Source organism: Haliotis asinina, chromosome 5 (genome assembly GCF_037392515.1).
Source record: "Haliotis asinina isolate JCU_RB_2024 chromosome 5, JCU_Hal_asi_v2, whole genome shotgun sequence".
In the NCBI taxonomy this organism is placed as follows: domain Eukaryota; kingdom Metazoa; phylum Mollusca; class Gastropoda; order Lepetellida; family Haliotidae; genus Haliotis; species Haliotis asinina.
This window is the reverse complement of record NC_090284.1, coordinates 23,081,514-23,095,585: the sequence shown is the minus strand read 5'-3', so window position 1 is coordinate 23,095,585 and position 14,072 is coordinate 23,081,514. Positions and strand designations below refer to the sequence as shown.

The following is a 14,072-nucleotide window of genomic DNA, read 5'->3' as shown; positions in this document are numbered from 1 at the left end:
TTCCAGCAATATCATGACATGAGCCGGCAGAAATGGGCTTCACACATTGTATCCATATGAGGAAAGGAACCCGGGTCATCAGCGTGACAAACGGACTCTTTAACCACTACGCTACCCCTACGGTCATTAGTCACCTCTCATATGCACTGGCTGCCTGAGGCTGGAATCTCTGTGACACGAAAGTACAACAAATGAAATTTATTAAGAATATTAAAACGAATGATAACGTTTGTTGTAAAAATATAATTAATATAGACTATATGTCGCAAGGTGCTATAAATTAAAGGTCGATAATTATCCGATATTAAATTGCATAATATATTGCGATTGGATAATAATTCTGTATTTGGTCCATTGTATTGTACATGTAAGTTAATTTTAACATGGAAATGTGATTGAATGATATTACCCACGTTTCGACATATTGTTCGATTAATATTCTGCAAAATCTGTTTCCATTCTACATTTGGTTGTAAACAGCTTCACTGACTATCCCTCACGCCTCGTTTGTTTTCTTTTTCATAAAATCTCATTTACTTTCTTTTAGTCTGTAGATATAAATCCTACTTTTATTGACATCTGCTTGAATACTACGATTCTTCAATCCATTGAATGCGAGATATACATCTTTGTATTTATCAATCGCTACATTTTAAAATAATATTCGGTTGGCCGCGGTACGCGCGGTCATCCGTGCAGTCGTAAGTGTTGTTGAGCAGAACAGCTATTATAAAATATTCATAGACATAAATAATTTGAAGAAAAAGGGTTGAGCACTGTATCTCATACAGTAGCATAATAATATCTCCAGGTTGGAATCAATAACTGGTGTGTGCCACACTGCGACAGGTGCGTGTTGCTGTCGCGCGCCGACTGTTTTATGGATTAGTATCGCCTTGTGTACCTCTGGTTTAAAGAGTTACCCAGCCTGCCTCGCTCCAATGTGCTTTGTGTACGGTGGTTCCCGCGGAATTGGAGTCGGCAGGAAGGTCGGCATTTTGGGGAGAGATGCGGCCAAAGAAACGGGAGAGGGAGAAGAAGGTACCGCAGGAACCCATATACGAAACACCTCAAGCAGACCACGAGCTCTTTCTTCAGGCATTTGAAAGTAAGTACAAGCACATGGCCGAAGCGCGAGCCCCACGTCGGGTCGATTCAAACAACCCAACATAAGCCCAGCACAGCAGAGTGTGTTGTAAACTTCCCCCGACATTGCGTAGCGACAATCATTGATCGAATTCCGAACGATTATTTTGGATGATTGTATCCAATAAAGAGGTCAGACTACTGATAGTAAGAGCAATTCAATCCTAAAAGTCGTCTAAGAGGAAAATTTCTTTCCTTTCAGAACCAACACAGATATATCGTTTCCTTCGGACGCGAAATGTCGTACTGGTGAGTAAACAGACTCGCATATTTTCACCCCTTCCGCTTTGGACTATGAGACACACCACAGGTACGCTCGAATTAACCGGTGCAATTGAAACTTGATCAGTATGTGCCGGGTGCAATTAACTTTATCGATTAGCGCTCATGATCAGACACGCCCAGCAAACCTGTCTTACGTGATAATCTTTTGAAGACAAATAAAGTGCCTCCCTTGTTTTGATAAGTAAGCAATATTGTTCGGCCTAATATTTTCAGACAGGTGGTATTAATATGAACAGAAGCGCTAGCCAAACATATACAACCGATTCACAGATACTCAATTTGCAATGTAACCGAAAACGAGGCAGTGACAGTGTAAATTGTTATCTAGACTGTTATATAAAAACATCCAAAGTGTTGCCGATTTCGCTGAGAACACATCTCATCAGGAAATGGCACATTGTTGCTTGAATTAATGTTATGTTGGGAGTCATGTCATTTTAGAATCATAAACGATAATGAGGCAGTCGTTAAATTTCAGTTCACAAGATCTTTGATACAAAAGTAAAAGGAATAAATAAGAGCAAAATAATTTGTTAGCCATGTGTTTAGAATACAGTATGTCAGAATCCACATTGATTCCATCGATTGTTTGAAACATGTCATAATGACAGTAGTATTATCTGAAATCAGTCAATTTTATGTTCTACAGGTGTTAGAAATAGAGCTTATAAAAAGACTGATAATCAGAAATAACATCAATGGGAAGCATAATAAATGATTATGAATTTGAAAATTGTCAACAATATCCAAGATACACATGTGTAATGAAATGTAGTGTTAATTTGCACAGACAATACACACAGCTATCTCTCTGTTTAGGGGCTGCTTCTATATTGTGTTCAGAATGCTTCAAAATCAATGAATAAATATCTTGCAAGTGATGTGAAATATGGTGATTTCTTTCAGACATTTTGTCATTTTTTCTCAAAGTTATTTCTCTGATATCCATCAATAACTGACGATACGCAGTTAACAATTGTTGATATGCAGTATCTATTGATAGCCAGCCCCAGCTAGATCTGACATGACATTTGATTCAGATATAATCCATTGAAAATACAAATTCTTGCATCATGTGAAACCCAATATTTGTTAGGAAGCACGTTAGGAAGCATGGAAGTATCTTCTTCATGAATTAGTCATCTGTGTGATAAACACAAACAATTTTTGCAAAAGGTTAATGATATCTCATTGCTGTCAGCAAGACTAGTAGGGCAACAAGTTTTTCTGACCTTCACCAGAAAGACATTTACGATTACAGTAAACAATGGTACATGCATGGCTGTGATTTAATTTGCTTGAAAAAAAAGATAAACACAACAAATGTCTCTTATTGCAATCTCTATGGTTGTGCAATGTATGTGTTTCTTGGAATTTCGACTGAAGATAAAATGCAGCATGTCAAGGGAGAAAGAATTGACAGATTATTAATATTATTACAATTAAGTTGCCAGAATGTTAATTATTCAATTCCCATTCTTCTGAAAGGGTTCTAATAGGAAACTATTGGACATCAGCCGTATTACTTTGATGGTGATGACTGACTCTGAGTATTGCAGCATTTACCTGTCTTTTTTTTTTTTTTTTTTTAACCCTTTGGAATAACATGAATTGATCAAAAGACTATACATGTATGTAAATGCCTGACTGAAAATGTACAGCGAGAACCTGTTTTAAAATACAGAGTTACTGCTTGATTGGAATTGTGTCAGTCATGAACGTCAAATAGTTCTTATAACAAAATGTCAAATGTTGAAGATTTGCATTAGGTTAGGATTCAAATGCCACAAGAACAACATTTGATGTCAACAAAAATAACAACATAGACTACTCAGTAAATCTTTACTGAATTTTAATGATATAGCCAAGGACATGTAATTCACAAGAATCACAGTATCACTCAGTCTACTAATCAGGATAAAGCAGCACAAATGCCAACCGATTCTATTGTCAGTCAACCACAGCTACACCACTTGAAGATTGCTAAGTAAAATAACTCGCTCACTATTGTCAGTCAGGAAATGATAGTTTTTTTAGCATGTATGGCATGATAATTATTTTTTTTTTTACGGAAACATGAACATGTAGACTGGTTTAGCCAGACAAGTGCCATTGCACCATTCACGGTTAAAAATGTGCAATGGCACCGTTTTTTTAAGGCTTGAGCAACCATTGCTTCACCCACATGATAGTTTGATATCTGTTGATGGAAAGAACCAGTCATCTTTATTAAAACATTTAATTTTTAACATCACAATTGTGACAAAGAAACAGTCTTCAGAAACTGAATTGGGATGCAAAACACTTGTGGATAGTGCAAACTAGATATCCATTGCGGGACAATGGTGACTGGTTAAAGGTTAAAACTCGGGGTCCTGGATGATATAGCACGTTATATCGAGAGTAATATCTGTAGAGGGGACCATACTGAACTAGTTGGTTTGTCCAAAGTGATAAGTGAAAAGAGTATATAAACCAACTCACTAACCTTTCAGGTCTTGAGTTGAATTGGATGATGTTTATGAACAGAGTTGTGACGATTAATCAATACGCAAGTTATCGCAATTCAACAGCTGCACGATACGATACATCGATACGATTGCCGTGTATGGATTCAACACGATGCTTACATACTTAACAGTCTACGAAAACACCGTTTCCCCTTCTATTTAGATTTTCGTGGAAAATATTGCCATGGACATGCTCCGACTGAGATAATTTTCACAAATTTATTTTGTTTTCTGTGCAAAAAAGCCAGTTGTGCCAATGTTGATCCCTACTGTTCCATTTTTTGGGGAAAACCCTACTTTACTGACACATGCTAAACATTTTTAATAAAATGTCTTTCATGATGGCATGTTTTATTTTTCTCGGGAGAAGAATACCTTCCCTGAAATGATAACATAACAGCACATTATTTCCAGTACTTTTATTTTTCTGTCTACAAGGATAAAATATCATGATACGTATCGTATCGTATGTATAGGACTACCAGTATCATGGCACGCATCGTATCGTGGCATGGGCGTATCGTCACAACTCTACTTATGAATATAATCTGTATTTTCTTTATCCAGACTTGATGAAAACTGAAAATCCTCTCAATTAGTCATATTTGAAAATGGCAGGATATGTAGCATGAGAGAGAAACGAACAAGCGCTTGTTCTTCGTGAATTCATCCCAAGTTGTTTTCAATAAATAATCCAAGAGAATATCAAACCTAAAACAGTTTTCATCTCTCACTTGTACTATGTAGGAATACAAAATATTAGACTCAGCAACCGTCTGTAATAGTTGTAAACAGAAAGAATGTTTGCAGTTCTGCCTGCAAAATCAGTTTTTAAAGGGAGGTAATCTATATTGTTTTGGTTGTAAGCGATTATTACTGATGTTCAGTAGGTCCAGGTTCGTTTGTGGAGGAAACTGGTCTTATTATATGTGTATAGCTGTTTAAAACAGCTACGGCATGAATGTTGAAGAGGAAGATTTCTCTAACAAAACAAGTTAGTATAAGGGAAATTTCTTTAAACTGACATTGAAATCTGCAGGACGCATGTCTGAACAAGTCTGAGATCCGAAGTCTCAACCAGTAAGATCCAAAGTCTGCATTGTTTATGTGTCTGTCGCTGTGATAAATGTAATTTCATTAAGGAAACATTTGAAAATTCCCAGAAAGTAGGAAGCAATGTGCAAGTTATGAATAAATCTCAGGGAACACACGAAGCAGAATTCATGGAAAAAATGTTGTTTTTAGAATTTACTGTTCACACTCAACAATAACATATGCCTTGTGTTTTGGAACTTACTGCTTTAAATGACTTGATACAAAGTTTTCACACAAAATGTAGAAGAAAAAAACTGCATTGGGTTTAGAAACACGGAAGTGACATCGAAAAAATTACATATTCCCACAGTATGCACTATGATATTCATTCCACCAAAGTTTTGAATAATATAAATTTCCTGTAAATAATGAAATTATTAAATCACAAAGATCATTTTGCTGTGCCATTTGTGTAATTTACTGGATACTCCTAACTCATGTAAAATAAAATATAGTTTCCCCACTGGGTCAAGGTTAGAGGATAAGAAAACAGATTTTAAGCATTTTGTCAAATGGCTGCACTTACAAAAAAATACCGAAACACGATTGTAAGTTTCTTTGTGATTTGTATGTTGTTTCTTTAAGTTTATGGAAAATCATATCAACAATGCTGGAAAATATGCAGACACTATATTGGATGACTCTGGATATTACCCAGAATGATTTTTTGATATTTATTTATTATTGATAATACCTAAATCTGAGGGAAAAAAGAATATAACATGTGCATGATGGGGGAATTCTTGTTTTTAATAAAATTTGTGTTTTGTTACAGTCTTAGAGTTATGCTTTGTTTAGATGTATTAGAAGAAATTTCAAAAGTTGCAAAGTTGTTTCATACTGGTTCTAATTTTACCAAAGTTGACTAGTTTTAGAATTAACCATACTGCTTATTTTATGTATTTCTTACACACATGGAAGACGTGTGTTTGTAGAAAGATTATATCGGTTTGATTGTTATTCATTCAACCCACTGAGTTAGTATTGGCAGGGCAGCAGATAAGGGACATGCAAGCATAATGTATGCTTGAACATCAGTGATGTATGACATAATATAGAATTTTATTCATATCATGCTGTGCACATAAATGCCTTTGTATGTCTAACATGTATAAAATTTAATAGTTGAAAAGAGTTGTTTAATATTTATAACAAACCACATCACTGCCTTGTTCACACACAAATGTCAGTACTTCATCAAAATTCTCAGTACACCTCTACTTGCCATATGAATTGTAAGTACATCAAGTCCCCCAGAAGTTATCGGGAGCACTGTATTCATCCTCAGCAACATCAGCTAATCATGACGTCACATGGATCCCAGTTCATCAGGATCGTCATTCCAGGGCATATGGTCATGATGAATTGGTGTTTATTACATCAATCACTGGATTTTCAAGTCCAGATTAATTATTTAACCATAAGAATTTACCTCAAGGAATACTACATGTGATACGCATCTCAATTACTGTGTTTTGTGTGAATTGCCCTGGTTTTCATGACAAGAGGTGATTGCTATCATCCTTCTTGTGTTTATACTGTAGTAATGGTCAATTTAGCTTGGTCTTATAACCAGCTAATTCTAGACTATGAATCATGACTGGGTGGGAATGTTCATCTGGCTCAAGTATCAAGCTGGATTATTGCAATTTAGCAAATTATTCTTTTATCTGTATTACAGATAGCTTAATTTAACTGAATATACACAGTCATTGCATATTGCTGATAGTGTTAAATATTTTTTCTGGTGCAATTTTACTGTGCCACAGTGAATCTTGACATTTTTATGATATACATCTAATTTGCCTTTAATCAATCTCAAACAATGTATTTGGAGGTTTTGGTGGTTTTTTTTATTTATATACTGTTCATTGTTTTGTTAAGCAGATTGCTAGAGACTCTGAAAATACTAGTATTAATTTCTAACAAAGGTGTGTACCATGGATTCATTGTTGCTGTCATGAGTGCATTCAACATGGCAGCCAGGGAAAGATAACTCTAATTTAAACTAAAGTGCAGGACAATTAGGGATTTTGAAATTAGCATTGATTTGTTTGGTCAAAAGTACTTGTATAACAGTGAGAGCTTTTGCTTTCTGTTTTTAGTCCTTTAATTTTTAGTCTTTAAATTGGAGGCATGGACTGACGTTCAAATACCACGAGAAACTTATCTTTTGAGCAAACACATATCAACAAACCTTAAGGACATTAGGGCCTACTTAATATTTAGTAAACATCTTATCTGTCACAAATTTTGTAACTCACCTAATTTTCAATCTACAGAAACACGTTTGTTTGTAAAGTGCTTTTTGATAAGCCAACTTATGGTTATTTCATCCAGAATATGAGCTATGATGCGCAGTTAGAAGGGTATCATGTATCTGAAACAGAAGCATCAGACCTTGATGGCATCCATTAAGTGAATTCAGGTAACTATTCCAAGCTTGTAAAACAGCTAACATTCAAACAGTATTGGCACTTGCGTAGGCTTGTGATGAAGGCATTTGCTTGTTATAACTTTTGCTTTTGATAATATAATCAAGTTCAAGTAAAACACCCCTTTCTAAGAAATTCACGAACATTCTCTTCTAGTGATTGTGTATTCATGAAGGGATAGAGTTCAATACACCGAATACACAAATGACTCGTAACAGCCCAAATACTCAACTCTTTCAACAGCCCTGACCTGTGAGTCCAACTTGTCCATCTGTGTCTTTTAACCTTGTGTGTGTGATAACTTACATATCGCTGTGATGAGACAATCAATAGTATTTAACATTTATATATAACTGTCTAGCATCAAATATCAGAAGTCTGTCATGACTGATACAAAAACTATGTGCATACAATAGTGGCAACAACTAGAATAAATTAGAAAATTTTGTCAGTTTTGTTGGAAATGTATTTTTAAGCTGTCAAGGTTAATGAGCACTACAGGTTCTGTACTGACCATGCATAATAAGTATAAAGGTAATTTGCATTGCTAGTACTACTACTGCAGTGCTAGTACTTGTTCCAGTCTTGCATGTCTCACGTTAATAAGGGCTGGAGTAAAACATGCTCAGATAAAAAATTGTAAATATTCTTTCATATTCGGTTCTGGTGACCACAAAAAATGCATTGTAATAACGAAGGGCTACTGTTTGATTCACCGAATGTGTGAATGTATCACAACAGCCCTAGTGCCCATGTTTGTTCGACTATCCTGTAGTAACCCGTGAAGGTCTGGGTTAGAGTATTGGCCTACACTAACACATGCTTGTCACACACAGAATCAGGTGATCAGGCTTGCTGACTTGGTTGACATGTCATTGGTTGTCAGTTGTGCAGATTGATGCTCATGTTGCTGATCACTGACTCACTTGTGTACAGACCGCCACCATACAGCTGGATTATTGCTGAGTGTGGTGTAGAACTAACCTACCTCTCTCTCTCTCTCAAACACACACACACACAAAACACTATTGGATGATAATTGCCAAAGCCCAAACTCACAGTTATTACACATAAATAATGGAAGGTAATATATTTTTATGCAAGTCCCACTAAAATGGGAGAGGATGATTATAAAATCAACAATGAGACATGCACTTTGTCTGTTTTTCTCATAACAACATACTTCGTAATTTTACAAGTCTCTCCCTTCAAGTTTTTTTTGTGTGTATTTTTTAGTATGAGGGTATATTTATCACAGGTTTCAATAAAAATCATCAGAAGCCAGTTGTACCTCTTTTAAACATGTTGAACAAGTTTATATATGTTGACTATTAAGTATTTTCATTTTCTTGCAACGTATCAGTATAGGAAGGAAATAATGAAAGGCTGTTTGGTACACTGGTGTAAATATTTTTCCTACTGCTGTTAGTGGTACAAGGGACAGTGGGGTGGCTTAGTGGTTGAAGCAATGGCTTGTCACACTGAAGAGCCAGGTTTTAGTACAATGTGTGAAGCCATTTCTGGTTTCCTCTGCCGTGATGTTGGGTATTGGTAATAGCAGCTACTTTAAGTGGTGTGTAATAAAGATACTGGCTATATGGGAAAGTTCATATGAACAATTATTTGTGGTGTAATGATACTAGGCAAATTACAACTCTTATATTGCAATGCATACAATACGTTACCTTAAAAGTTACGTCACTGTTTATGTGAAAAGTACCAGAAAGTGTTAAAGAACTAGTTTATTCAGATTCTCTAGTACTTCTGGTTGGCTATGATTAGCAGAATCTGTAAACTAACAACTAGTCTCTGAAATGAACATATTTTACTGAAAAAAACGTTCATAGTGAAAAAAAAATAATGCAGCGAAATGGAGCCCTGAGACTTTCTTCATTTTCAGCAGCTATGGAAGTCTAGACTTGCCACATTTATATACTTCAGGGTCTGTACAACAGACTACAGAATCTGTACAGTTCCCACAGGCTTGTATCCTTTCAATATCCCATCTTTGCAATATGAAAATGGGAAAGTATAAATTAATAAAACTAAGTAGTATATCATATCACATCCATAATATCAGATACATTTCATATCGCAGCCTCACCATATTGTTACAACCCTACTACTTCCAATTCAGGAAGTATAGATATTTGGGGTTCTTGGGGGGTGTAAACATTGGCCAGTTAAAAACCAGCCTGGTATTACTTCAGAACCTTCACCTTACTATCCAGAGACCCGTGAAGGTCCCGGGGTAGAATAGGCCTTCAGCAACCCATGCTTGCCATAAAAGGTGACTATGCTTGTTGTAAGAGGTGACTAACGGGATCGGGTGGTCAGGCTCGCTGACTTTGTGGCACATGTCATCAGTTCCCAATTGCGCAGATCGATGCTTATGCTGTTGATCACTGGGTTGTCTGGTCCAGACTCGATTATTTACAGATGGCCACCATATAGCTAAAATATTGCTGTGTGCGGCGTAAAACTAAGCTGACTCACTCATTCACTACCCAGAATTTTACTGAAGTAAATCAACCTTTTACAGTGTAAACTGGGATAATGCTGTAACAGAAATGTTGTTTCATCTACATAGCTCTAACATACAGCCTGTAATTTTGATCAGTTTTAATGTTTCAAACAGCCTTCCCTTAAAGTTTTCCAATACTCCTTTATTGAATAAATAAGAGTACTTACACCTGATAGTAAGAAATTATCTGGAGCCATCTTTTGTGCCAAATAAAACAAGCCGCAAAACTACTTCCATTTAAAGTTACTTTCACAATCTAGCCTCCATGTGGTTGCAAGTCGATACAGACCTTTGCCTGCAGAATCATATATTTCGCCAGGTGTTTGAGGTACAATAAGTGAAAACTCTCAATAATGAATTTGAAATTTCCAAATTCCTCAGATTTGACAAAAACAGAGCAAAATAAGTTTCAACAAAACCATGATTTATTATGTACGTGCTTGTCAAGGGTATATAGTTTGTGATCCTGTGTATATCCTCATATTATGTACGTGCTTGTCAAGGGTATATAGTTTGTGATCCTATGTATATCCTCATATTATGTACGTGCTTGTCAAGGGTATATAGTTTGTGATCCTGGGTATATCCTCATATTATGTACGTGCTTGTCAAGGGTATATAGTTTTTCGATCCTGTGTATATCCTCATATTATGTATCAAATTGCTTTCCCCATGAATGAAGTGAAAGGTCCAGTATGCATGTAAGTAACATTACATCATGGGTTGGTGAAGACAATTTCTTTCCTTGACTAGTTAGCAGATATGTACAATTAGTAAATGAAAACATGTATAACAGAGAGAAAGTGTCTAAGCTGGCAACTGTCAAAAGGAAATAAATATTGTTCCCATGTTAAAAGTTAATTTAGAATGAATGTCTGTCAGTATATTTAGAATTAAAACAAATTGTGTCACTTCAAGCTCCAAGACACAATACAAATGAAAAACACTTACCAGTCAGTGGCTGTCACTGAAGAAAACCAAGTTCTGTGGATTGTCAACTTCTTTAGTTTTATTGCAGTGAGTGTGACGTTTCGGCATAGATACTAACGCAGTTGTCAAGCAAGTTGAAGGAAAAACAAGTTCTATGAATAGTCAACCTCTTTCTTTATTGCAGTGAGTGTGACATTTCAGGGTAGGTGCTAACACCATTATCAAGCGAATCATACAACAGTTTAAATCATGGAAAATATATACACTACTGCTTGCAGAGTATGTACAATTACTAGGGTTGATGTACATTGGATTATCTGAAAGTGATGGGAGTAGAGTAAGGTGATGTGCAGAGTAATTGATTGTGATTAAGAGTTTATACAGGTGCTATTATTGGTGAGTTTGATGTACAGTGAATTGTGTGTTGGTTTTTATATAAATATTTCCATGAGAGAAGGAGATGTCATGAAATGATAACCCCATGATTTTTAGTGTATACCTAGTATTGAATTTCTGTCATTTTGGCTCAGTAATTATGTTTTACATCCTATGAATTGTTAAAAAAAACACCTAAGTATCCCAATCCATAAGACCTAATTTAGAGATTCCTTGCATCAAAACCACAAAATGTATCTTTAGTGTTGTAGTAGCACTAATCTGAAGAACAGCCTGAATAGGGTTGGCCTAGTCAGTCATTGTTACAGGCAAACTCCAGCGATGCAATATATTGCTTTCTCTTCCAGTGTACAGCATTACATCTTAACTTATTCAAAGCAAATTGTTCATGACAATAGGTAAACTGGAAGAAAGATGAGATATGCTTACTTACAATATTCATGTGCCATTCGTCTCAGGGCTTCAGATAACGGCCATATCTATGTATGTATGATAAAAGATATGCCCAATACTGTAGGAAATAATTTAGAAAATGTAGCAGATGTATATCACATCAATAGTGTACCTATCTTGGAATCATTTACAAATGTTCTTATCTGAAAAAGTGTTGTTTCATTGTTTATTCACCTGTTTACAGAAGAGCAGCAATGTTGTTGTGCTTATATGAAATTAAACACAAGATTACTGATAAAAAATCCCATTCTATTCTCTATATTTGCTCTAAGGTTTTCCAGTACTTCTTTATCGAAAGCATAATCAGCACGTACTGTTGGTGTTAAAATATTATCTGGAGCACTGCTTCAAATACTTCTGACTACCCAAAGTCAAAACCTGTTAGTTTCCTTTCTTTGAAATTTAGGGGATGGTCTGCACCAAATACTATTCACACAAAGTTGACAAAGACCTGCTTCAATTCCAAATGACATTGTTGTGTGGAGCCCTCACAATTCCGGAGTGTCCGGCCATAGTACCGAAAGCAGGGTCAGCTCACTCACTCACTCACTCACTCACTCACTCACTCTCACCCACCCACCCACCCACTCCTGCGGTTACCTGTCAGGTGCTTTAAATGCTGAGTACTTAAGTTAAGGATTGATCCTTCATGAGATGGCCAGTATATTGTTAGAGTAAACAAGCATCACTCCTGTAGCCATTATTGCCAAGTGTCATGGTAAACCAATCAAATCGTGTGTAGTAAAGGGCATTTCAAAGCATGAAAATGGTAGAGAACTGCTGAAATTTGAAACTTCGCTAAACTATACCAAGCACAGTTTAAACATACTCTTTGAGCTAAAGGATAAACGACTTTCAACACTGAAACATATTTGCAAAGGGGAATGACAGTATTGCTGTTTTGTCCACAGGATGTAGGATATTCTAAGAGCCAGTGTTACCTTTCCTTGATAAGAGTACTAGACTGTTTACATCTCCATGCACGTTTGCGCTTAGACAGGACCCAGTCATAGACATGGCCTTGAGAGGAGTACGAGACTCCATCCAGCTTGCCGGAATGACACAGTTAGTTACGAATGGATCAGATGGCGAGACTTGCTGACTTAATTGACACAATCGTATCCAAATTCTATAGATCAATGCTCATCTCGTTAATCATTGGTTTGTGTGGGCTGGACTCGATTATTCCCAATTGGATAGATTGATGCTGATGGTGTTGATCATTGGTCCAAACTCAAATACATGCAGACCACTGCCCTGTAGCAGGAGTGTTGGTGCTTTATACAACAAACAAACTTGTTCGTCAGTTTTACAGCATCAGACCCACCTGGCTCCTTGTTCACATGTTACTGATAAGCTGATAGTAAAATCATTGGAAGTCTCATATGAATGCAGATCTTCAGTACATTGCACAGGTCTGGCAAGTACATTTTTATCAGTGTCACACAGGACCCCTCATCCATATCACAGCGCATTACTTAGTGAACTCAAGGCTGTTCAGGAAACCCAGTTAAGCATAGCATAGTCTGTCTCAGTCATTGAACCACATGAATTAACCTACTGCCAAGCCCTCTGTGTGCTGCTATTGCACTAAATAAGGCAAGTCTAGATTTCCTCAGGTTCAGGATCTATGGTCTGCCTGGGGCTCCTTTTTTAATTTGAATAAGTTTGTTTGGAACTGTCATAGTTATTTATTTTTAGTGACTAAGCGTTAGTCAAGGTGCTGCTGTGTGACATACAAGGGCCATGCCCAGAACATACATTTGGGTCAGGGAGTTAAATAATCATATGATTTATGTAATGGAAACACAGGGTCACAAGACCAAACAGGTTTTGCTAAAGAAATCCTCCTTCATAACAATGTCTTAGAGACAATCAGGTGATCTGTTAAAAAATGAGATGACTTTTGTAATGAAAAAAAGAGGGGTCCCAAAACCGTAGCAGATTTTGTTTAAGAAATCCTTTTTGACAATGTCTTAGAGACACTTGGGTCAGTGTGTTGAAACATCCAGGGAGGGACCAGGGAGGTTTTGTTTTAGGAATCCTTGAAGGTCCTGGGGTAGACGAGGCCATAAAAGACGACTGTGCTCATAACGGGATTGAGTGGTCAGACTCGCTGATCTGGTTAACACGTGTCATTGGTTCCCAATTGTGCAGATCGATGCTCATGCTTTTGGTCACTGTATTGTCTGGTCCAGACTCGATTATTTACAGACCACTGCCACATAGCTAAAATATTGTTACGTGCGACCTAAACTCACTCACTCACTTTTTAACAATGACTTAGAGAATGATGGA

At 36.5% G+C, this 14,072-nt stretch overlaps 1 protein-coding gene across 1 annotated transcript in view; it reads left to right on the top strand.

The window, feature by feature from the left end:
• Positions 1-924: 924 nt before the first annotated feature.
• LOC137283509 (polycomb protein SUZ12-like) overlaps positions 925-14,072 on the top strand; it is a 57,153-nt gene continuing 44,005 nt past the window's right edge. The window contains exons 1-2 of the mRNA XM_067815049.1: positions 925-1,108; positions 1,349-1,395. Coding sequence (XP_067671150.1) covers positions 1,009-1,108; positions 1,349-1,395 — 147 coding nt within the window. The 5' untranslated portion in view covers positions 925-1,008. The remainder of the gene's footprint in view (positions 1,109-1,348; positions 1,396-14,072) is intronic.